At 34.6% G+C, this 27,817-nt stretch overlaps 1 protein-coding gene across 1 annotated transcript; it reads right to left on the reverse strand.

Moving 5' to 3' along the window:
- Nucleotides 1-2,561: 2,561 nt before the first annotated feature.
- Nucleotides 2,562-27,817, reverse strand: LOC135158039 (NACHT, LRR and PYD domains-containing protein 12-like). Its single transcript, XM_064115304.1, has 9 exons — nucleotides 27,520-27,817; nucleotides 23,738-23,813; nucleotides 22,318-22,595; nucleotides 15,315-17,053; nucleotides 13,561-13,728; nucleotides 9,564-9,731; nucleotides 8,425-8,589; nucleotides 7,483-7,647; nucleotides 2,562-2,663 (listed from the first exon to the last, which is right to left on the reverse strand). Exons 1-9 carry the CDS (start codon nucleotides 27,800-27,802, stop codon nucleotides 2,562-2,564), a joined length of 3,144 nt encoding a protein of 1,047 aa, XP_063971374.1. The 5' UTR covers nucleotides 27,803-27,817.

A 27,817-nucleotide genomic window follows, 5' to 3' on the forward strand; every position in this document is an offset into this window, starting at 1 on the left:
AGTAGAATGAAACCAGTTATACCATCTAGATGGTTGGGATACTCTGTTATATGTACATGTACACACCATTGTAGGATCTAGTGACTGTCACGGAGACCAATAAGATGGTTCTATTCATTAGAGTAGAATGAAACCAGTTATACCATCTAGATGGTTGGGATAGTCTGTTATATGTACATGTACACACTATTGTAGGATCTAGTGACTGTCATGGAGACCAATAAGATGGTTCTATTCATTAGAGTAGAATGAAACCAGTTATACCATCTAGATGGTTGGGATACTCTGTTATATGTACATGTACACACCATTGTAGGATCTAGTGACTGTCATGTAGACCAATAAGATGGTTCTATTCATTAGAGTAGAATGAAACCAGTTATACCATCTAGATGATTGGGATACTCTGTTATATGTACATGTACACACTATTGTAGGATCTAGTGACTGTCATGGAGACCAATAAGATGGTTCTATTCATTAGAGAAGAATGAAACCAGTTATACCATCTAGATGGTTGGGATACTCTGTTATATGTACATGTACACACTATTGTAGGATCTAGTGACTGTCAGGGAGACCAATAAGATGGTTCTATTCATTAGAGTAGAATGAAACCAGTTATACCATCTAGATGGTTGGGATACTCTGTTATATGTACATGTACACACTATTGTAGGATCTAGTGACTGTCATGGAGACCAATAAGATGGTTCTATTCATTAGAGCAGAATGAAAACGAATATGCCATCTAGATGGTTGGGATACTCTCTTATATGTACATGTACACACCATTGTAGGATCTAGTGACTGTCAGGGAGACCAATAAGATGGTTCTATTCATTAGAGCAGAATGAAAACGAATATGCCATCTAGATGATTGGGATACTCTGTTATATGTACATGTACACACTATTGTAGGATCTAGTGACTGTCATGGAGACCAATAAGATGGTTCTATTCATTAGAGTAGAATGAAACCAGTTATACCATCTAGATGATTGGGATACTCTGTTATATGTACATGTACACACTATTGTAGGATCTAGTGACTGTCATGGAGACCGATAAGATGGTTCTAATCATTAGAGTAGAATGAAACCAGTTATACCATCTAGATGGTTGGGATAGTCTGTTATATGTACATGTACACACAATTGTAGGATCTAGTGACTGTCATGGAGACCAATAAGATGGTTCTATTCATTAGAGCAGAATGAAAACGAATATGCCATCTAGATGGTTGGGATACTCTGTTAGTCTGTTATATGTTTGTATATGGGTTACTTGGCACTATGTCACCAATACATACACTAAATAATCAAGTCCAAGGTGGTGTATTTAGTTAAAAATTCCAAGGCTTTCATCCGACATCACTGGTTACTATGGCAGCGTATTGTGCAGACGTCGGTGACATCATAATGCTTTTTACATCAATGCTCACATGTATAATTGACAGTGATAATCGATAATGAACATACATGTACATGACACAGTCCATGGCAGAGAAATGTCATTCATCAAAATATTTGTCTGAGGAAGAGGCGCCAGCAGCAGAGTACTCATGTTAAGAAAGAGGGTCCAACCGAAGCTGAAAAAATCTTGCCCGAAGAAATCTAGGGATATTTAGAAAAAGGCAAAAATACAGGATTAATTCAACAGGATGTAGGCCCAGAATCCTTGTACATATAAATTACTAAAAGCGGTTCCATGGCCAGGTAAGGTGTTCCTGATACATGTAAATTAATAATGTTAAGACATGTTTTTATGACCAGTTTGGGAACAATTATTTCATTCCTCTTATAAATAATTTAGTCTGGTACAAAAAGCTGTTTCATGACCAGTTTAGGTACAATTATTGCACTCCTCGTAGGCCTACATACATATAAATTAGTACTGCAGAAAATCTGTTTTATGAACAATATTTTTCATTTTTTACAGTTCTAATTTTAGCTACAATTTTTGTCTCCCTCAAACTAAGTATTATAAAAGATTCATGACCAAATTTAGTAAAATTATTATATAAATCAGTATTGTAAAAAATCTGTTTTATGAACAATATTGTTCGGTTTTACTAATTTTAGCTACAATTTTTGTCTTCCTTAAATTTACAACTAGTAAGAAGTTTCATGACCAATTTAAGTACAATTACCGTTTTCCTCATACATACATATTAATATTGCACATGAACCTGTTTCATGACCTTTTTAGGTACAATTGCTGTGTTCCTCATATGAATCAAGTACTAGTGGACGAAGCAGTTTCATGATCAGTTTAAGTACAATCATTATGTTCCTCATACTTAGTATTGTAAATAATTATTTCCTTTACATGACCAGTTTAGGTACAATTATCGTTTGCCCGAAGCATTTCTACAAAGCCATTTCATGACCAGTTTAGGATATTATTTTATTTGTCATACATTTATAAATGAGTTGGCCCATTGTAATGATCAAATTAATGAGCAGTATAAGAACTGTTTATACATTGATCATATCTAGGTTGTATCGGCCTGAGTGAAGAGGTCACCTTTAGCTTTAATAATAAGTTTATTAGTTCACCTACCGTATCTCGTCACTGACTGCTTGTAGGAATGATTGAAGATCCTTCTGAGGCTTTCCATTGAATATGAAATTTCCTTTTCTGATCTGAGGGAAAGAACCCTGAAAGAATAGAAGCATCATTGGAAATAGTAATTCATCAAATTATTTCTTTATTCTCATTTTCATAATGCTCAAAATTGTATTATGCATAGAATATACCTTTCTTATTTTATTTAAATATTATATAGGTCATATCAGGCGCGGATTCTGAGTTGGACTTTTACAGGGGGCTGATTAATGCACACGAAGGTTGCCAACACTTACAAAGCGTGCTCCCTAGGGGGGAGGATGCAGGGAGGGGGGAGTTTCCCCCCTCGCAATTTCAAATCAACAGAAGACGTCTCTTGCATCTCTAGAAGAAAATTGAAACGAGGCCAATTTTGAAAATAGTGATGAGAAAGAGAACAGGAGGAAGATCTGAGGACAAAGAGAAATAGAGAGAGAGAGAGAAGAGACAGACAATGCAACATAAATATACAAGTATTTTTCACAATAAAATTACTCAATATGACAATCTAGTGTTTTGTGTCCCTTTTATACTGTTATGTATCCTCTTAAATTTCTCGATTGTTTTTGTCTAAAAATTGACCATCTGAAATTCATGGAAAACCATATCAAAGTACTTTAGTATTTCCTTGCATTATTTTGAGTTTTCAACAATTAACCTTTGCTTTCATTGTACATGTAGAAAACAAATACAATTTACATGTATAACCTATGACCTACTTTCAAGAACTGAACTTGCCATGACACTTCAAATCCTTTATCATTAAAAGAATTGACCTTCTGTGTTATTTGACACATTGATTTTACTGTATCAATCATTTTCTTGCTTTAAAACCCGGTACTCCATTGGTCTGATGGAATTAAATGCATCAACTTTTGCAAGTTATAATCATTTTGAACTTGATAATATATACATTTATTTGTTTTTGTCTCACCTGCATAGCAGAGTGAGACTCTGGTTGCTTGCTTACAAGCATTCATGCTTTCTTAGCAATCAGGTAAAAAATCACCACCAATATTTCAATAAGTATCACTGAACATCATGTGCGCATTTTAGGTCACATGACCAAGGTCAAAGGTCAATGAACTTTGGCCTTAATGGGGGTATCTGTTGAATTACCATCATAACTTTGAAAGTTTATGGATCTGACTAGTGAAACTTGGACATAAGAGTAATCAAGTATCACTGAACATCCAGTGCAAGTTTTAGGTCACATGATCAAGGTCAAAGGTCATGTAAGGTCAATAAACTTTGGCCATGTTGGGGGTATTTGTTGAATTACCATCATATCTCTGTAAGTGTATTGGTATAGTTCATAAAACGTTTAAATAAGAGTAACCAAGTATCACTGAACAACTTGTGCGAGTTATAGTAGTTTTCAAAATCAGCACTGCTGCTATATTGAATCGCGTGATGCAGGTGAGACCGCCAGAGGCTTGCAGATTAAAACTTTCATTAAAACAAGTGGAATCACTTGTTTTAATGAAAGTTTTAATCTGCAAGTTTTGAGCATTCAGCAATTACATTAAAATTGAACTTTCTGTTTCTCAATAAATAAAACAAACCAATGCTTATGCATGGAATTTGCCTGATGCAAATTCACATAAATTTTCAAATTACCTTCATCTTTTAATAATGATAAACAGAAGCTGATCCAGCTTTTCACCAATGGGGGGGGGGGAACATTTTCCTGATCGGTCTCAAAATTGATTTTTGTTAGTTTCTTCGATGGGGTAGTCCTATAACATTCACTTTTTAGCTATATTCTTATAAAACAACATAAATCTATCATAATCTCATAAGCCCTATTTTAAAAAGAGTGAGCGCGAAGTGCGAGCTAAAATTGTTGAAATTTAATGTATTTTGTCCTTAATATTGAACATTCTGAGTGCAATGTTTTTTATCCTGAACAAGATGAGTATGTAACTATAGGTCTATAATTACTGCAAGTGCGAGCAGAATTTTTTTTATAGGTTCTGGCCTTATCGAAAAGATGTATTTCACCAACCAAGCGAGCTGAAATCTTTTTACATTCTAACCTAAAAAATGGACGTTCGAAGCACTTTTTTTAACCAGGAACAGGATATAACAAAATATTGCGAGCGCACGTACAGAAAAATTGAGATTTAGCGGGATGCTCTATTCATGTTTTATAAAGCATGAAAAGGATGGGTAATTGGGTATCTTCCTACATTCTGATATTCTGATCTGAAACTGGATAATTTAAGAACTAACTGCATATCTCAATAAGGTTCAAGGTTTATTCATATGAACATTTCACATTTTCAACAAAATCGACAACTCAATACAAACAATAGTATTATACAATACAAATTATCATAGAAAAGCATAAATAAATATAAAATATGAAATGTATACCTAATATAACAATAGAAAAAGTACTAAAATGTATCCTTGTAATAGGTTCTAAAATAATGACAAAGAAAGAAAATGGGAGATGTAGATATGAGGGAGCCAAAAGTAAAAGCAGAGCTTGTTGGTTGAAGGCTCCAAAGAATATGCAGTGAAAGTCCCATAAAAATATCAATACGACAAGAAAAATATAGGAATGAATAAAAGAGCAAACGAAAAAGTAAACAAAAGCGGGGGATACACAAATACATAAATAATGAGTAAAATAATAAGTGTTATTTTCACCCGGGGGGGGGGGGGGGGGGACTTCCATTGACGGGTGGATACCATGCGCGACCATGGGGTCTCAAAAAGCACCCTAAACACATATTTTACATATTTTGAAAGTGCACCCCTTAACAAGTATTGGTGTGTGAAACCCTACCTTAACAAGTATTGGGAACAAAACGATACCCTTGGCAAGTATTCCCTGAATTGAACCCCTAAACAAGTACAGCGATATTTTATTGTTATGTCACGGAAGTCGGTTGTTGGTTTTACCTTTACTACATCATTGGGTATGGGGTAAACCGCCAAACCTCCCACACCTCGCGCAAATCGGACTCAACACGTAGTGTTGACGGGGCAAAAAGTACATCCCTAATTTTAGTCTTTTTTATACCCTCGCAAATCTGACCTTAAACACGTAGCTTTCCTAGTGAAATAGATACCTCTTTTCATTATGTTAGTGTTTTTGACACCCTTATTATGTTACGTACGTAAGATGCTCTATTTTGAAAAAGACATCAATTTTACATGGTTTTTTGGTCGCGCATGGTATCCCCAAGTTTTGGATGTGAATTTACGACCATTCAGCAATTCAAGAAAATAAGAAAAGCATTCCAAGTACGTGTTCTGCATCTCTTCCACCCATATTTCACATCAAGAGGTGTTCAGGTCTACAGCATGATGTGCAGAGCCTTTCATGTGGAGTAACTACATCACTTGACAAATGTGTGACTGTAGTTCAACTAAACTATTCAAGATCAAACTTGAGCACAACTTTTCAATTCATAGTGCATTACAATATCTAAATTATATCACTACTTTTATGATTCTCATCATCTCATCAAACATGATAATTTAAAAATTCCAACACTCTTTCCTATCCTTTATTCCTCTTTCTCCATATATTCTCCCATTTCTTTGCTTACTCTTTACAATTCTATCATTCTATTCAAATGTTATCAGTCATACTTTGCATCATTGATCCTTTTCCATTGTAAACTATCAAATTCATATTCACATATGGATCTCGAAAGATTCGTTTCACTTTCTAAGGCTCACTGGATAAGAAATTGCTTGAAAATGCACTTAAAGGAAAAGTCCACCCCAATGAAAAGTTGGGGTGGACTTGTCATCAAAATCGGATGTAAAATAAGAAAGTTATGACATTTTAAAGTTTCGCTTAATTTCACAAAACAGTTATATGAACATCCTGGTCAATATGCAAATGAGATGACTGATGACATCACTCACTCACTATTTCTTTTGTATTTCATTATATGAAATATGATTTATTTTCTCCTCATTGTCCTTGAAACAAAATTTTCATTCCTCGCTGAACACGTGGAATAAGTCTTTCATAACACACACACACACAAGATTTAAAATAACATTAAAACTGTTCATTTTTAATGTAAATCTATTAATTATAAGTACTATATTCCTTAGCAATTGAGACGTATTCTAAAGAAATATGTCATCAGACACCAACTCACTAAACATAGGTTGAGCAGGACAAAAACACATTTATTGTCTTGCCAACAGATATATGTACTGGTAATATTGGTTGAAAAACATTAATTTGAAACTGATGTCAAGTTGAAAGGCAGGTATTTATCTTCTACAATATGTGAGTCAGCAAGGAAACAGTATGTTCATATTTATATCCATTTTCCATTCCAGCTTTTACCCTGCATACCATCTCAATCTAAACCACCTGGTCATTGTTCATTTCATCCTATTGTTATGTTTCATGTATACACTCAATGTAGCTCTCACTGTACTGTATACATTGTATGTATCATGGTCAATATCACTCTCATACACATACCACATGCACCTCTGATATTCAACGATCTAATTTCTCTCTCACCTTTTTGAAGCTGATATTTCTCTTGATATCTTTCATGTGTATTATCATATTAGAGATGACTAGGAAGAATCACATATGGATAAAGTTAAAAAGGTTTCCATGTTTCAACATCAATCATAACCAAACACTTGAAGATATGACAAATTTGTCAATTACATGTACAGCATACTTGTGCACTAGAACCAAATTTGAAAAAGAAATCTCATCTAGTCTCCTTTATTTATAAACACTCTCAAACAATATTTCTAAGTAGCTTGAAATATGTTCTTTAATGTATTTAACAAAATAAAATTAGATAAACACTTTTTCACTATTTCAAGTTTTCCAAACATGATGTGAGAATAAAGTAAAGGCAGACATACCTTCAAGGTTGAAGCCTTCTCATTCAGATGAGAACAGAACTCCTGGTCCCAAACTCCTCTCAGTATCAGGTTAGTCAGGTTAGGTAGGGAGCATAAAGCTTCTACTAGGTGATGTGAAGAGGCTGATGATAGAGGCGTATAAATCTCAATCTGAAGAGTATGGACCTACATGTGTACAAACATTGATCATTCAACATACATGTACATATCAGATGGTATAATCATGCTGTAAGAAGGAATTATTACAGGTTATCTCTGTACCCTTATTCTACATTACAGCATCACTTTCAACAATTTCTGAGATATCACAAAAATGATCAATTTAAGATCATACATGTTAAGACCATAATTATCTCAGATACTCTGTGATATGTTTGTTACTTCATATTTGTATTCTATTTTCAGTAACCTTTTACCCTGCATACCATCTCAATCTAAACCACCTGGTCATTGTTCATTTCATCCTATTGTTATGTTCCATGTATACACTCAATGTAGCTCTCACTGTACTGTATACATTGTATGTATCATGGTCAATATCACTCTCATACACATACCACATGCACCTCTGATATTCAATGATCTACTTTCTCTCCCACCTTTTTGAAGCTGATATTTCTCTTGATATCTTCCATGTGTATTATCATATTAGAGATGACTAGGAAGAATCAAATATGGATAAAGTTAAAAAGGTTTCCATATGTCAACATCAACCATTACCAAACACTTGAAGATATGACAATTTCTCAATTACAGCATACCTGTGCATTAGAGCCAAATTTCCAAAACATTTACTCATCTAGTCTCCTTTATTAATAATCACTCCTAAATAGTATGAAAATATGTTCTTTAATGTATTTAACATAATAAAATTAGATTATTTTTTTTTCATTATTCCATGTTTTCAAGCATGGTATGGGTATAAAGTAGAGGTGGATATACCTTCAAGGTTGAAGCCTTCTCATTCAGATGAGAACAGAACTCCTTGTCACAAACTCCATCTAGTGTCAGGTTAGTCAGGTTAGGTAGGGAGCATAAAGCTTCTACTAGGTGATGTGAAGAGGCTGATGATAGAGGCTCATAACTCTGAATCTTAAGAGTATGGACCTACATGTGTACAAACATTGATCATTAAACATACATGTACATATCAGATGGTATGATCATGTGGTAATGCTTCAAGTTAAACTGGTTCAAAAATATGTTGATAATGCAAATGTATGCATTGATGTATTTCACAACATAACATTTTAGCATCCATACCTGTTTAGGCTTTACAGCTTTCTGTTGAGGTGTATTATGTTTAAGGACTAAACAATTTTAATAGTATATGAATCTTGAAAGAAGGAATTAGTACAGGTAATATCTGTACCCTTATTCAACATTATACATGTAGCATCACTTTCAACAATTTCTGAGATATCACAAAAACGATCAATTTAAAAGATCATACATGTGAAGACCATAATAATCTCAGATACTCTATGATATGTTTGTTACTTCATATTTGTATTCTGTTTTCAGTAACCTTTTACCCTGCATACCATCTCAATCTAAACCACCTGGTCATTGTTCATTTCATCCTATTGTTATGTTCCATGTATACACTCAATGTAGCTCTCACTGTACTGTATACATTGTATGTATCATGGTCAATATCACTCTCATACACATACCACATGCACCTCTGATATTCAATGATCTACTTTCTCTCCCACCTTTTTGAAGCTGATATTTCTCTTTATATCTTCCATGTGTATTATCATATTAGAGATGACTAGGAAGAATCACATACAGTGTATGGATAAAGTTAAAAAGGTTTCCATGTTTCTACATCAATCATAACCAAACACTTGAAGATATGACAAATTTGTCAATTACAGCATACTTGTGCATTAGAACCAAATTTGAAAAAGAAATCTCATCTAGTCTCCTTTATTTATAAACACTCTCAAACAATATTTCTAAGTAGCATGAAATATGTTCTTTAATGTATTTAACACAATAAAATTATATAAACACTTTTTCACTATTCCAAGTTTTCCAAACATGATTTGAGAATAAAGTAAAGGCAGACATACCTTCAAGGTTGAAGCCTTCTCATTCAGATGAGAACAGAACTCCTCCTTGTCACAAACTCTTCTCAGTATCAGGTTAGTCAGGTTAGGTAGGGAGCATAAAGCTTCTACTAGGTGATGTGAAGAGGCTGATGATAGAGGCTTATTATTCCAAATCTCAAGAGTATGGACCTACATGTGTACAAACATCGATCATCAAACATACATGTACATATCAGATGGTATGATCATGTGGTAATGCTTCAAGTTAAACTGGTTCAAAAATATGTTGATAATGCAAATGTATGCATTGATGTATTTCACAACATAACATTTTAGCATCCATACCTGTTTAGGCTTTACAGCTTTCTGTTGAGGTGTATTATGTTTAAGGACTAAACAATTTTAATAGTATATGAATCTTGAAAGAAGGAATTATTACAGGAAATCTCTGTACCCTTATTCTACATTACATCATCACTCTCAACAATTTCTGAGATATCACAAAAATGATCAATTTAAGATCATACATGTGAAGACCATAATAATCTCAGATACTCTGTGATATGTTTGTTACTCCATATTTGTATTCTATTTTCAGTAACCTTTTACCCTGCATACCATCTCAATCTAAACCACCTGGTCATTGTTCATTTCATCCTATTGTTATGTTTCATGTATACACTCAATGTAGCTCTCACTGTACTGTATACATTGTATGTATCATGGTCAATATCACTCTCATACACATACCACATGCACCTCTGATATTCAATGATCTACTTTCTCTCCCACATTTTTGAAGCTGATATTTCTCTTTATATCTTCCATGTGTATTATCATATAAGAGATGACTAGGAAGAATCACATATGGATAAAGTTAAAAAGATTCCATGTTTCTACATCAACCATATCCAAACACTTTATTTTCATTATATAGCTTTTCTGTTTAAGTGCATGTATTATATTAATATTAATTTCATTTATCTTGGTTATGTACTGTTGGCATTATATAATATAAACTGCCTTATTCTTGTGGAAGCGCAGTGGTGTAGCGGTTCTGACTCTCGCCTTGTAATCAGAGGGTCATGTTTTCGAATCCCACCATGGCCTAGCGTCCTTTGGCAAGGCATAAATCAACACTTTGCCACTCTTACCCAGGTACTAATTGATTGAGTACCGGTAGGAAACAACCATCATTGTGGTTGGTTTAGCAGGTGTGCACCTATAAAAACAGGCTGCTTAAAGATTACTTAAGTGAATGGGTAATAATAATTATGAAGTGCTTTGAGAAGTCTAGATTGATAAAGCGCTATATGCCAATTATTATTATTCTCAAAACAAATTTGGATAATTTACAAGTTTACAAAAGCCTGTAATTGATGTGACCTATAATTACTTTTCAATGCAAAGAACTTAATAATGTCAAGCAATCTTTCAAGAACAACATGTGCTGCTACTGCATGTCTACATAGATGTATTCCATTTTCAGAATTAAGCCTTCACCCTGCAAACCATCTCAATCCAACCCACCTGGTCATTTTTCATTACCTTCACTCTATGTGTATATATTCCCTAGATACTGTAATACACACATGTATCATGGACATTGTCATTCAATATCACTCTCATACAAATACTACATGCACCTCTGAAATTCAATGATCTACTTCCTCTCCTACATGTAACTTTTAAAGCTAATATATCCCTTTTTAACTTCCATGATTATGAAGTATCATTAATTAAAATATATCTAGGAAGATATGGATTTTATAAAGTTAAAAACGATTCCATGTTTTTGCATCAATTAGATGTTTTTGCGTCAAAACACTTGAAAGTATATTTTAAATGACAGCATACCTGTGCATTAGAACCAGATTTTTAAAAAAAATCTCATTTAGTCTCCTTTATTTATAAGCACTCTCAGATAATATTGTCTACATACATGTAGTACAAAAATTTGTTCTTAAATGTATATTTTATCCCTATACAATTACATTTTTCTATATTGTAACGTCATAAAAAGGGCAGCTGCCCAAAATAATACATAATATAAAATGCATAAATTTCAAATATCTTAACGGTTTGTGATGATTTATTTTCACCAAACGATATGAAAAGAATTTACTAGCATATAACATCAATCAAATATTTAATAATAACTTCATTTATTCATTATGATGGATTTTTCCTGAACCTTCAATATTTTTTTATATTTTCTGTTATTTTATTCAACTTTTTGTCAGGGTGAACTTCCCCTTTAAACATGATATTTGTTACATGTATGTTCTTCCTTGTACATACATCAGTATTTATCAAAGATGTATGAAAAGAATCATGAATTCGGTATTAGTCAGTTACTTAATATATAGGCCTACATAATTATGTAAACCTGTGTAGCGATTATAACCAGAACTTCATAACAGAATTAGCTGGACACTAAACCTGTGCAGTACATGTAGAGCAAAAAAATATCCAGGATATTAATTCACCTTTTGTTTGTTATTTAAAACAATCTAGAGGGTATGTTATAATACATATTTGATAATAATAATATTTTGCATTTATACAGCGCTTAACACAACGGAACAATGTCACTAAGAGCTTTACAGAAATATTATTACCCCGGTCAACGGATCCTTGCATGCCCGCATACAACGTATGCACCTTCTCCACTCCCTGAAAAGCACTCCAACAAGAGTTCTAAGACTCAATTGCTAGGCATACTATTTATAGGCTTTTGCATCCTACCGGGTACTCATTTAATACCTGGGTGGAGAGTGGCAAATTGTGGATTGACGCCTTGCCAAAGGACGCTAGGCCATGGTGGGATTCGAACACACGACCCTCTGATTACAAGGCGAAGGTCAGAACCGCTACACTACTGCGCTTAAATGTACAATATCTTTGTCCATCTCAACTATCCGTTGTAATCTTTCTATCTCTTTTTACCAAGAGCCTCATGAAAGCAGCTAGGTTGAAAGATTGGCCCTAGTTTTTATAAACAGTATTTAGAGATTGGTGCTAATCACACTAGTACTACTACACTATACCTCATTTGATATGTCTGGTCTGAGCAAAGCTCCATCACAAACCATCAATGTGATTATATGCTACATTTGCTTTGTTTTAGCTTTCTGTTAGAAATAATAGATTGTTAATATTCCTGGCATTATTACGCTGTTAAGGTTATTACGGCATAAGGACTGATTTCTTATCCCTTCTCTTTGCTCTCTCCCCTCTCTCTCCCCCTCTGTCTCTCTCTCTCTTCTTTCTCTTTATTCCCCTCAACCTTTTTTCTCTTTTCTATCTTACTATGTTCAATACCCTTTCTTCCCATCAGTCATTGCTTCCTCAATCTCCCCATTGTGATCTCTTTTCAAGCTCCCATTTGCCCCCAAGTTTCTTCTCTAAGATATGAATACTCAATTCAAACCATTCTTGCTTTTTTCATATACTTGTACATGTATTTGCATAGTTTATATATTTTTGACATAACAATATGTTTGTGCAATTATGAATTCATGTAAAAAGAAATCAGAACAAAATAAGTTAAACCAAATAACATCTCCTCCTCCCCCTTCTCATTACTTCACTATGAATTTCGTTATGAATTGAATTGACTCGTTATAATCCATGTGCATATTATTGATTGCTTTATGTTTGTTTATGTACATGTATATTCAATTTATGTTGCCCTGTATACTGTTTGTCTAAAACAGATAACCTGGGCTTATTGTATTTGTTTCCTTTTTTATCATTTAAAGGTTATTTCTAAAAAATAATTTTTTTTTTTAATTGTTATGTTTTTTTCAAACTGGTCGCATTACATCAGCATTACATGTATATCAGGATTACGATTACAGTGTTATATAATCTAGAATTATAAATAAAAAATTATTAGTATTGTTTTTAGCACCGTCATTTTCATTATTACTACAGGTATCATCACTCATCATCTTCTTCTCCCTTATTCTATTCAACATGACCATCTTATTCTTTAAGATGAATTTCTACTTACTGCGGCTTTCCTTCCTTCTTTGGCAAGAGTTTCATAGAAGGAAGGGTGAAAGCTTGCTTTCAGTCTAACATCCCTTAGTGATGATGCTGAGCATATCATCCTTGCAACTTCATTTGATATACCTGGTCCGTAGCTAGTATATCTAATAGCACCAACCATCATATTGATCTGAAAGTACATTGTAAAGCCATACATCACAATTATATTTCCTATTGGATTGCATTGTTTGATATTGAGATTGCCCCATTGAATAGTTTAAAATTTTGTATTCTGCAAGAGTATAAATGTAAATAGTATAGTGGTATCTACAATTTTGTGTGTGTAGTTTAAGAAGTCTATTTCAGTATGTCTATCCTGTATTCATCTCAAATGAAAAAATTAATTTCAAAGACTTGTACTCAAATATAAACATGATCTGTTACATATGAATGACAAATTAAAACATTGTTAGAATCAAGTTGATAGTAGGCCTATTAGAGATGATAAACTCAGCAGGAAATGCTGTCATGTCTCTCCCTTGTTTCAAAGACTTGATTGTCATTGGTGTCAGAATTATTGTTTTCATTCAAAAAGAAAAATCATACATCATTTTCAATATCAATTTTAAGTTTTACACAAGTGAAACTCAGGCAGGATCTTCAGTTATACACTACATTACCCTTATGTCTAAGTTTTATGAACTAAGTCCACATACTTTCAAAGTTATGATAACATTTCAAAAACTTAACCTTGGTTAAGATTTCGATATTGATTCCCTCAACATGGTCTAAGTTCATTGACCTTAAATGACCTTTGACCTTGGTCATATGACCTGAAACTCAGGCAGGATGTCCAGTAATACATGTACTTGATCACCCTTATGTCCAAGTTTCATAAACGAGGTCCATAAAATTTAAAAGTTATGACAATTCCTCAAATACCCCAAACATGGCTAAAGTTTGTTGACCCTGGTCATGTCACCTGAAAGCGGCGCCTATAGTCTCCCTCTGCTACATGTATGCAGGTGGGACAAAAATAGGAAAAATATAACTAAACAGTGCATCCCCCAAAAATGTCCCTCTGACAAAGGGCTGAATTAATTTTAAAATGTGGTAGTATTCTCAATCAAATGTAGAGGAGTAGAAAGTTTATTTCATAATCTAACTTTTATGAAAATTTCATTGGTCTCGCTTCAGCAGTTTGTTCACACCCTGTAAACAGTGGTGCATTTCAGCCCATTCCAAGTTTTCAAGACTGCTGTATTTCTGCATTAGCATGAAAACACTCATTTTACCATCCAGGATCTGAGCAGGGATATTTCCATGATCTATCAGGACTCATTATTTCATTGACCATAAATTACATTTGAACGGTGACTTAAGACTTGTCAATACACCCATGTCCTCGTTTCATTCACTCTATCCATAAACTTTCAAAGTTATGATGGCAATTCAACAATTACCCCAACAGATACCCCCAAATCGGCCAAAGTTCATTGACCCTAAATGATCTTTGACCTTGGTCATGTGACATGAAACTCAGGCAGGATGTTCAGTAATACTTGATTAACCTTATGGCCAAGTTTCATGAACTAGGTCCATATACTTTTTAAGTTATGCTGTCATTTCAAAAACTTAACCTCAGGTTAAGATTTGGCGTTGACGCCGCCGCCGCAGTCGGAAAAGCGGCGCCTATAGTCTCACTCTGCTATGCAGGTGAGACAAAAGTAGAAACATGCATGAACTCAGGGAACTTTTCCGTTGTATCCAACTTACCGCCTTTGAATATATCCCAGTGGATGCATAACCAGCTATAGTATGTGTGTCTTTTACATCAATGGACAGAGATGACACTGAATTCTGAAGCATGGCGTTGGTATCTTCATCCTGACTCTCAAAGGTTACATCAACCAAGAAATTCATCTCCTTCCTATCTTGGCTTTGGATGTACTGTTGTAACAGACATTTTGTGGTATACTTGGCAATGTTTTTGTTCTGAGACACAGTGAAGTACAGGAGATACCTAAACTCTTCCTTCCTAGGGATCACTACTTCCTCAATCAGCCTGTTAAATTCATTGCGATCTGAATCATAGAGAGAAGCAAGATAGACTGCAGCCATGTACTCCTGGAATAGTTTATGAGGAAAGAAGAATGTTGACTGCAGGAACGGTCTGCTCTTATCATGAATGGATGAGAGCTTATTCTCCTGTGACAACACTCCTACTTTGCATGCTGTTTTCACAGAGTCTGAGTACTGTTCAAGATCTTCTTCATTGAAAATAAGGTTGTTCGATTGCAGTCCAGCAAATGCCAATTTGGCAACGGGTTCCATGAGTTTTTCAATTTTAGAGCGATGGTCATTAAATGATGGACTCCTTAGATCTTGGATCTCTTTTTGGACATAATGCACGTTTAAGAATTCAAACATCTCATGAAATAATTGAGAGAATGTTCGAATGGTTTTAAACAATTCTTTCTTTTTGTCATCAAGTCCTCTCCACATAAGACAGAGCATAGATATATAGATAGGATAGGGTGCCATATACTCTGATATGATGTTATTCCCTTTGATCATTTGAATAAGCTGATCTGCTGTGACTGTATTGTCTTTAAAGTACTTGTGAACGTAAACCTCCACATTCTTCTTACTAAAGCCTTCCACATGAATGAAAGCATACAGTTTCATTAGATTGAGATCCCACTTTATCTCATTGGCCTTCCATGGACGACTGGTCACCATCACTGGGCAATTGCTGAGTTCATCTGAACGAAGGATATGTACTAGAGAGATATCATCTTCTTCAGAAGTGCTTTCACTTCCATCTGAGATGCTGCCTCTTGGCATCAATGGGGCAATTGGTGTACGTGAGGACATATGCCCCATTAACTTTGGTCGCTTTGATGTTGCTCTTGCATCTGGTTGATCATCAGGCTCTGGCTGAGCACCTTCTAATTCTTGTTTGGTTTCAGAGTGCTGTACAACCTTGCCACTAAACTCATCTAAACCATCACAGGCAATGAATACCTTTTCTGGATTTGAACGGATGTACTCTGTGATCTGACAGGCTGTTGCTGGGTTGTCCTTTGAGAGATAAGACTTGACTATCTGACCAATTGTATATCGCTTGACTTCACGAAGAGGGATTACAAGTACCCATACAAACTTAGGAACATCAGGACTACCGTCTATCCAGTCCCAGGCAATCTTTGCGCAGAGTGTCGTCTTTCCAGCCCCTGCTTCTCCCTGAATGATGATCCGATTTGGAAACTCTCCATTAATTTCAAGTTTGAAGAGATCCTTATATTCGAGTGATCGCTTCTTATTGCGATAATCTTCTTCTTCCAAAACAAGGTGTGTATATATGTCTTTACACGGCGCAAGGGAACGTGGATTAAGACTATCAGCTCTTATCTTACAGAAATATCTTCTGTAATGGGATTGAAGCTCCTTTCTACATCTTTCAACCAGGTCAGGAGTGAGTGGTTGGGTCTGTGATGCTGGCATTGATGCACCTATGAATGAATTAAGGAGGGTTATAAGAAGCGTATATTTACATGAACACAATAACTTTGCTACTGTTGATCATTCCTGGTCGATTGCTTTTAAATTTCATTTGTTCTATACCAAAATGACTGAAATTATCAGGAATTTTTCAGTGAGTACCAGTAGACCATTTCTGCATTTGATATTCTATACATATTACATTCTATACATACATAATGTATTACATGTGGGCAATTCCATAAAATATGTACGTCCACCCCCTTTAAGTGGGACCTTCATGAAATTTTCTGTCTCTGATTTCTTGTTCTTTTGACAGTCTGTAATGTTCTCAAATAACCATGACTTGGTCAGTCTCTGAAGTGAAGTAAAACTTGAGAAAAATGGGGGTCGGATGTACATGTACAATAAGGTTTATTATTTTATGGAATTGTTACCAGGCATGACAAAACCTACCCATATACATGTATATTGCCAAAAATTAATTGTCAGGGGCTATTCCACGGTTACCCACGTTACATTTGGAGACACCTTGACTCATACTTGGAGCTGTAACTCCATTATTATTGATAGGAACTAAACATCTACTTATCACACCAAAGTACACAGTCTGACTATCCTTTGTATAAAAACAAAACTTGGGAAATTTTATTATGCTCCTGGCAAATCTTTGAAATGTGTCGGTTACTCACGTTACATGATTTGGACATGCATAAAATGAAAAATCGACATAAGTGAAAAGTGTCCTCATACAAGGCTTTTATGAAAGTTGATTATATCCATTTCAAAGAAGTATATTAGGGAGACAAACTTTGTATATAATAAAAAAATAAAGAACACATGGTTTTTACTAGGGGTGCAGATAAAGTGGTTACTCACGTTACGGTTACTCACGTTACATTTTGTCCATGTATGGTTAACAGCAAAAATGTCACTAAAAATTCAATAATGTGTGGAAAATTCATTGCTAGGAACACCAAAAAAAGTTTTTTTACCAAAAATTGGAACAATTGGAGCTGTATTTAGGGAGTAAGAGGGAAAAGTATGATTTCCCCTCCTAATTTTGCATAAATTAGCATAATCGCTTAATACCAATTTGTATGAAATAAATTACTGTACAGTTTTGTAGATTATGTCCAAGACAACCTGTGTGCAAATTTTTGGTGCGACCAATGGCCGAGATCTCAAGGGGGGCCTGGGAGGCCACCCCCCCCCCTCGGCCATATCAACTCCCAAAATACCCCGGCCTAGATAGGGTTACAGGTAAGGGCATTCAATGTATTGTTCGAACACTATGTAAAGTTTGGTTAATCGAAACTTTAAGTCTAACTATTGCACTCTCGCATTGTGAATACTTTTACTAGTATTCACTTTTTTGTGTGGTTTTACATGTATGACCACTGATATTTTGATGAATATCAAAGAGGTGTACCCTCTTTTTGCTTTTAATTAATCAAAAATAACTTCACAACTCACCATGAGACTTCAAACTTGATATCCCACAGAAAATGTTACCTAACTGCAAAATTTTCACTAGTTACTCACATTACATGATGGTTACTCATGTTACACAGTTACTCACGTTACAGTTTTTCTTCATCATTTTTATAAAAAAAATTGTATTTTTTAATGATTTTGATAGTCATCACCGTGTTAAAGATTGTTTGAAGGAAGAGAATTTGAAATCCCACCAATTAACTGCGAAGAACTTTTCGCTCAGAAAACAAAGTCAGTTTTTTGGGGTACTCACGTTACATCACCTGACTCTGAGCAGGTTGCAATATTTATTTTTGAATGAGTACTACAAATTTACTTGAAAAGCTGTTGTGTATATTAAGTAATTTGACTCTTCTAAACTTCAGAAAAATATAAAGTGGTATGATGTTGCAATAACAAAATGGTAATAAGGCATATTTCAATTTTCACTATTTTTCTTGTATTTTGGTACAGAATGGAAGACACAACTTTTGACCATTTCTTTTCCAAAGTATACATATGAAAATAAACTTTTTATTTTTTGTTCCTGAAACTATCATGTATGAAAGACTTAAAGTATTTAAAAATTCAAGAAAATATTGAATTTGAATTTTTGAGCTCATGTCCACCAACCTACATTGTATGGAATTGCCCTTTATTTTTTTACCAAAATGACTGAAATTATCAAGAACTCTTCAGTGAGTACCGGTAGACAATTTCTGCATTTGATATTCTATACATATTACATATGTATGTTACCAGGCATGACAAAACCTACCCATATAAATTGTCAGAAATTAATTGTCAGGTACTTATTCCTACTGAGAGAGGAGATACTCAGCTTTAATTGGATGAACCTAACCCTCATTACAAAGAGAAGACCATTCACTATCATAAAATATTACTTTAGAGAAAACAAGGATTAAAGTTGACAATTGTATTGAAACACACTTACTCTCACACAATTGTGAAAGGTGACAAAAAGAGGATAAAAACTCAAATTAAATCATTTTACAAGGGGTCATCAAATATAGATCCAAATTAGTGACACTAATTAGGTTCATCCTGTTTATTAAAGAAACATTTCTTCTAGTGTTTAATGTATTGGAGTTCAAATAAGGGGAATACTTTGGTTTCCGGATAGAACAAATTGCAAAAATAATCAAGCATACAAAATATTAGTCTGAAATATTAGTTCAATTTGACTCACATTCCTCTTCGGCGATCTTGCCAAAAGATTGTTGCTGTTCCATACATAAATTGAACAAGGGGGTCACAGGATATAAAACTAACCACAATGATGGTTGTTGTCTATTGCTACCCTATTCCCACCCGGGAGAGAGTGGCAAAGTGTGGATTGAGGCCTTGACAAAGGATGCTAGGCCATGTTGGGATTTGAACAAAGGACCCTCTGATTACAAGGCGAGTGTCAGAACCTCTGCACCATGACAATTCCACAATTGTCCAAGGGGGGGGGGCATAGTGGCCTCGATATTTCTTTTTATATATGAAAATTTTGAGGGTGATGGCGCGTCATTTCATGAATATTTTCTCTGAAATCTGAACAACTTTTGAGAGGAATTTACATTGTATGACGCGTGGGTACACAGTTATGATATTGCCCAATATTGCGTCAGTGGATGTCAGACTCAAAGTTGCTCTTTAACATGATTTCGTAGTCTGTACAAAATATTATATGCTTTGAGCGAAAATGGATTCTTGTTAATGACTGATTATTTTTGTTTTTATTGACAACAGTAATTTATTTTTGACATAATGAATTTTCAAATCATTATGCTTTAATTATTAAATTCCTAATTGACATTTAGTAGTCCAAAATTTAGCGAGAAGAAGAGCCTTTATACTTAGGATTTTCATTGTGCACTCTTTAGAGTATGACGCACAAATGAATGGAAGTGAACACAACAAAAGAATATAACAAAGGGCGCGTAGGCAGAATGGCGCAAAATAGCAAGCGCTAATTGGCTATTTAAACCCCCATTCCACAGAGAACAAGACCGCTGAAAGACCTTTGAAAGACCATGAATTTTGGTTGATCTTTCAGAGGTCTCTCAATGAACCTACAATGGTCTTTGAGGTCTTACACAAGTCCTGACCAATCTTTCAGTGGTCTTCGTGGTCTTCATGGGCTCCAAAACTTTTTGAAAAGGTTCAAAACAGTCTTACAGCGGTCTTACAGGAAAATGGTCTTTAAGTGGTCTTTCAGCAGTCTTTCAGCGGTCTTTCGATGAACTTTCAAAGGTCTTAATAGTCTTTCAATGATCTTTCGGCAGTCTCTCAAGATTTTTGCGGAGATCACTGTAAGACTCATGAGAGATCATTGAAAGATCATTCAAAGACCATTGAAAGACCAGGCAAAGTCCATGGAAAGAATTCTGAAAGATCAATTGTTTCATACAAGATCTCTGAAAGACCATTAAAAGATCTCTGTAGGACTAGTCTAAGACCAGTAAGACAAGAAATATCCATCAATCTTTCAGAGTTCTTTGAGGGGTCTTTCTGAGCCATTCCACAGAGATGACAAATTTCAGTGATCTGCATCACGCGATTCAATATAGCAGCAGTGCTGATTTTGAAAACTACTATAACTCGCACAAGATGTTCAGTGATACTTGGTTACTCGTATGTCCACGTTTTATGAACTAGACCAATACACTTACAGAGATATGATGGTAATTCAACAAAAAAAACCAACATGGCCAAAGTTCATTGACCCTAAATGACCTTTGACCTTAATCATGTGACCTGAAACTTGCACAGGATGTTCCTTCTTTTGAACCTTCTGAAGTTTGCATCGGCAGGGCAGTAGACTGCAAATCGCCAGCGTGCTGCTCACGTGTGGGTTAGAGTGTTGCTCTAAAACTTTCTACTGATGTTTTGTTTTTTATATAAGGATTCAAGTCATTCCAAGCTCTGATTGTTCTTGGAAAGAATGAGTTTTTGTAAGTTTCTGAACGGGCAAATGGCACTTCTATGCGAGTACCACTATTCTTCCTCGTCTCCCTTGTTCAGTGATACTTGATTACTATTATGTCCAAGTTTCATGAATCAGATCCATAAACTTTCAAAGTTATGACGGTAATTCAACAGATACCCCCATTCGGCCAAAGTTCATTGACCCTAAATGACCTTTGACCTTGGTCATTTGATGTGAAACTCATGCAGGATGTTTAGTAATACTTGATTAACCTTATGTACAAGTTTCATGAACTAGGTCCATATATTTTCTAAGTTATGATGACATTTCAAAAACTTAACCTTAGATTAAGATTTTGATGTTGATTCCCCCAACATGGTCTAAGTTCATTGACCCTAAATGACCTTTGACCTTGGTCACGTGACATGAAAATCATGCAGGATGTTCAGTAGTACTTGATTAACCTTATGGCCAAGTTTCATGAACTAGGTCCATATACTTTCTCAATTATGCTGTCATTTCAAAAACTTAACCTTCGGTTAAGATTTGGTGTTGACGCCGCCGCCACCGTCGGAAAAGCGGCGCCTAGTCTCACACTGCTATGCAGGTGAGACAAAAAAAACCGTTTGAAATGCTGAACACTATACAGGTTTTTACCAAGATGGTCATCATAGATGCCATTACATACCAATTCAGATAAACAACAGCTCACATGAAAAAGATCCTTCTTTTTATATTAGTAGCTCTACCAACAACAAACAATCTGAACAAGACTTTTCTATAATTATTCCTAAGAAAAACAATGACAGAGTGGAGTGATTCCTTGCAGGAATTTAAAATAAGTTTGTTTTTTATTCTCACCTGTCCCTAATAGATCTATAGGAATCAGTTTCTGAGACAGAGACACTAGACCACTCTTTTGTAAAGCCTCTGCAAGATGAGCCCTGATGTTTGTGTCTGGAAGCTGTTTATCTCTCCATCTTGTGAATACTGTCATCAAAGCATCGCAGTTATCTCGGCTACGCTCCTTGATATTTTCAAGGGTTACAATGGAGATATTCAGGTTAATGCCCACTCTCTTGTAGTAAGTAGGTCCAATTTCCATTGACAACATCAAAAGTTCTTTCTCACTGACGGTACTGTAAAATGAACGAAAAATAGCGAGAGAGCTTATATTATTGTATAGCATTATTCAGCACCAAGTATGAAAATGATCACCTACATGTATTCCAAAATAATGTCCAGTTTACTTCACTTGGAGGTAAACTGTCAGGCAGAATTTGCAAAGACTCTTTAGTCAAACATACAAAAACAGTTGAAATGTATTGTTTTTCTTCCTCTGGGTGGTGATACCATGGGCAGGGGGACGAGTCCCCATCCCTCAATTTTCTCATTATTATTTATCAACTTTATGGAAGAAAACGTTTCATCACCTCTAAAGTGACACAAAGTCTCACAAAATCCCTTCTAAAAATGTTTATAATAATCACATTAGTTTAACTACTGGCAATACATGTATGCATACAGCACCTGACCAAAGGACAGAAAAACATTTTTCATGCATGACATGCATCGTTCATCACTATCTTCACAGTTTATCAAAACAAATGGGGAACAAAGAGGGCCTACATGACAGGATTACTAGACTAGAACATGTGGAAGAGAATTTTTGGTACGGTGCTGCATAAACTGTTAACCAAAGTAGCAAAACACAAATGAAAACTAATATTCCCATCTTTTCAGAAATATGCAGCAATCTGTCTGTGTATTCCTATGACCCTCACATTCTTCCCTGGCCTATAATTCCCTCCAAGTACAACATTTTATAGAGTGTGTGTTTGTTTCTTTTCCATAAAATATATACACCCGACCACCCTATATGTGGGACCTTCATGGCATTTTCTGTCTCTGATTTCTTGTTCTTATGACAGTCTGTAATGCTCTCAAATACCCATGGCTTGGTCAGTTTATGAAGTGAAGTAAAACTTGAGAAAAATGGGGTCGGAGGTACAAAAAGGTTGATTATTTTATGGAATTGCCCTTTTACTAAAAATATATCTTTTGCTAGATGACCTTTCCCACTGAATTTTTAAATATAAAAAATACAAACCAAAATGTCTTTATCTTAATATTCAAGAGTATGATATCTGATGATATAGGTTTATATTTTCTTCATCCATTATTTTCAAGCAGACTAAAGACAGAGAGATCTTTAAAGATACAAACGATATGGTCACATTCCCAATTTGTAAACAAACTAAGTATTGATTTGTTTACATACTGTGGTAATGCTGACATGTCTGCTGCTCCTGTTGAAGTTGATGCTATTGAAGTTGTTGCAGTTTCTTGTGAGACATCTTTATCATTTTAAAGAAAGAAAAAAAATGATTAAAAAAAATATGGTAATATAAAATGCTATATAATTTACCATATTATCATTATTATTATTTCATTAGATATCAAATAATGACAACAAAATACTTGTATTTGAATATATGTTAACCTCTTAGTCTCAGTTCAATGATCAATGTGAAATTGGAAGTTGCCTCCCCCCTGGAAAAAATATTTGAATTTAAAGAGGAAAATATTTAATGGAAAATACTTTGTACATGCATCACATTATTAAATTTCTATTATCCTTATTTTAACTGGTTTATTTCAGACAGGGGTGGGGATCAATTTGACCCCTGTTCAGATCTTGGCCGCTGATTGCGTGATCACTGTGTAATTTTGCACGTGCATAAAGCCGGATGTAAACTATAAGACTAATTAGTAAAATTTCCAAATATTAATTGTCTATATTTTTATTAATTAATTATGCAAATAAGCAATGGTATATGAAATTTCCCCTAAATTTGTTTATTGTAGGTTTTTGCCTTTTTTTTATATAGATAGTAGAATGCTTATTTTTGGAGAGAGCATCAATTTTTAAATTTCTAACAAATATCTACAAAAGCTGCCAAAAGTATTAATTTCCTATGTATTTCATTAAAAAATTCTTAGGTATTTCATATTCCTCTGTTTTTTCGAACCTTTGTTTTTTTAATGTTTTTTCCGATGAATTTTGTCTTAGACCCTTTTGCGATCATAAATATCATAAGATAAATCCATTCAAACCAACAAAAGTAAAAATAATCATACATTTATGATTTTTGGTTTAAAAACACAACTTGCATTGACTTTTGTACACAGAATCACATTTTTTAGCTATTTGGGGGCTGACATGCGCTTACAAAATAAAATGTTGCATAATTTCCAAACCAAGTATCCGGGCGTCAAAAATTTGGTCTCAAAAGATGCGCAAGACTTGAAAGTAAAAATTCAGAAGGGACGCAGTTGAAAAATAAGTGGAATGCCTCTGGCGGTCTCACCTGCATCACGCGATTCAATATAGCAGCAGTGCTGACTTTGAAAACTACTATAACTCGCACAAGATGTTCAGTGATACTTGGTTACTCTTACTGTATTTCCACGTTTTATGAACTAGACCAATACACTTTCAGCTAGATATGATGGTAATTTAACAAATACCCCCAACGTGGCCAGAATTCATTGACCTTACATGACCTTTGACCCGCATAGGATGTTCAGTGATACTTGATTACTCTTATGTCCAAGTTTCATGAGTCTGATCCATAAACTTTCAAAGTTATGATGGTAATTTAACAGATATCCCCATTATGGCCAAAGTTCATTGACCTTTGACCTTGGTCATGTGACCTAAAATGCGCACAGGATGTTCAGTGATACTTAATTACTCTTATGTCCAAGTTTTATGAACTAGACCAACATACTTTCAAAGTTATGATGGTAATTCAACAAATACCCCCAATTTTGCCAAAGTTCATTGACCCTAAATGACCTTTGACCTTGATCATGTGACCTGAAACTTGCACAGGATGTTCAGTAATACTTGATTACTATTATGTCCAAGTTTCATGAATCAGATCCATAAACTTTCAAAGTTATGATGGTAATTCAACAGATACCCCCAATTCGGCCAAAGTTCATTGACCCTATATATGATCCATATATTTTCTAAGTTATGATGACATTTAAAAAACTTAAACTTAGGTTAACATTTTGATGTTGATTCCCCCAACATGGTCTAAGTTCATTGACCCTAAATGACCTTTGACCTTGGTCATGTGACATGAAACTCAGGCAAGATGTTTAGTAATACTTGATTAACCTTATGGCCAAGTTTCGTGGACTAGGTCCATATACTTTCTAAGTTTTGCTGTCATTTCAAAAACTTAACCTTAGGTTAAGATTTGGTGTTGACGCCGCCACCGCCGCCGTCGGAAAAGCGGCGCATATATAGTCTCACTCTGCTATGCAGGTGAGACAAAAATTGCGTGACGGCATAGTGACAAAAATTTGTTGAGGGGGTCAAATGAGGATTAATGCAAAACTGTTGAATCATTTCACATCCTGGACCCCATCGTATACTATTGTGGTTTTAAACTTTTCTATCTAATGATAACTACCATGGTAACACTGCTGAACAACCAATCATAATCAAGGATTCCATGGAAGTTATGATTGGTTTACTTTTATGCAATGGGCCTCCTGGTTGGTATGCAAGTAAGGGAACCATCGGTATCACTCACTCATGATTTCTTTTGTATGTTATACGAAATAGAACATATCAAAACTGTTTCCTCATTGTAATGTGAAAGTTTTACTCTTTCTATTATTGGCATTGCCATTTAATTAACCCTTTGGTGGTTAAATCTGTATTCTCATATGTTTAACAACTGAAATTTTAAAAAATGAAAAAAAAATGAATAGTGAGTGAGCTACATCAGCCATGAACTCTCTCATTGCATACCACTGAAATGTGAATAACTACGAAAAAGCATCACAACTTTCTCATCTTGTTAAATTTTGATAACATTTCAGCATTATGCTTGATTGAATGTTATCTTTTTATCCAAATTCATTTGTTCTTATGGAGGACTTGACCTTTATTAATTATATACTGTACTACCACTGAGAATTCCTAATGTACTACACTCAGAAAGGCATTCTGCAAGCAAAGCCATTAACAAACTAATCTCAAACAGGTTCATAGATTTCATTTAACTAAAGACATGAACAAATATATTACCACACATCTAACTCTTTACAAAAAAAATATTGCTTAACTTTAAAATTCAATAACTTGAGATTTTGATGAAATTTTGAACATTTTGATGTGTGCATTCTACTACATTTATCCAGATATGAATATCTTCAGCCCGGAGTATCCCTTTAACGATTTATTGATTATTCACTTTTATCTGACTTCATTTGCTTTATAAGGAAATGCAGGAAATCTGTCAAAATATAGGTCTATACTCTCAATTTGAGAGCAATTATAGGGACAAAACCAAAATATGTATGTGTTAAAAATTTTACAGAAGGGAAATCAAAGTTATTGTTTGCAAATTATTAATCTAACCTTGGTTTGGTCCATATAACATTATGTACTTACACTGATATTTAATCTAACGCATTTGGAGAGTACATGTATAGCACAGTTAATTTTACAATGAAACTAAAGCAAATATTAATGAAAAATATGAAATAGTGCAAAATGATTTGTAAGCTCTTAAAGGTCTACCCAAAGACTTCAAAGGATTCATCAAGAAGTAAAGAGCGTATCAAGTAACATGAAAAACTGGTGTAATAACTATTTTTTACAAAATTAATAGAACCTCTTAGCATGGTTTGAAATTTTGGGATCCCTTGTGGTCTATTTTCGTTATACTAAACAAAACGATAATTTCTAAGTTATCTTTAATTTTTAGATATTTTTTTATTATCGAACACTACATGTACCAGTATTACGTTGTACGTAAATATTTGAAGTTAAAATTAGAATTAAATGAGAAGGGGCCATAAAAAATATATATTTATAAAGGAGAACATCACCCTTCCCTCTCCCGAAGAGACATCCCCACTCGCAAAGAGCAGTTCAAGGAATAAACTATTATAATAAAATTCATTAAATTACATCATTTTAAAGGGGATCTCGCTTTTATGTATTTTAAAAAGGAATATGTAAGGCCACCTTACCCCCTCCAGATGGGAAGAAATCATCTACTAATTCCGCAAATCCAGCGTCTTCAAGTGCCTTGGTGATATCAGGTATTTGGTTTGCTCTCCGTGTCTTTCTTTTCCAGTCGAAGAGCATGGAGGTGGTTCCTTCGAAACTGTCATTTCGTCTATTTGTACTGATGTATGTACTGACTTCGGACTTCTTGAATTCCAGTTTCAACCCGAACTTCAATACATTCTTATGGTCACCCACAGCCTCTGCTAGGTCGATGAGTTTTTCCTCTGTTAAGGTCTCCATCATGGTACTTGGTGATTT

The sequence above is a fragment of the Lytechinus pictus genome, unplaced genomic scaffold (genome assembly GCF_037042905.1).
Source record: "Lytechinus pictus isolate F3 Inbred unplaced genomic scaffold, Lp3.0 scaffold_26, whole genome shotgun sequence".
NCBI lineage: Eukaryota > Metazoa > Echinodermata > Echinoidea > Temnopleuroida > Toxopneustidae > Lytechinus > Lytechinus pictus.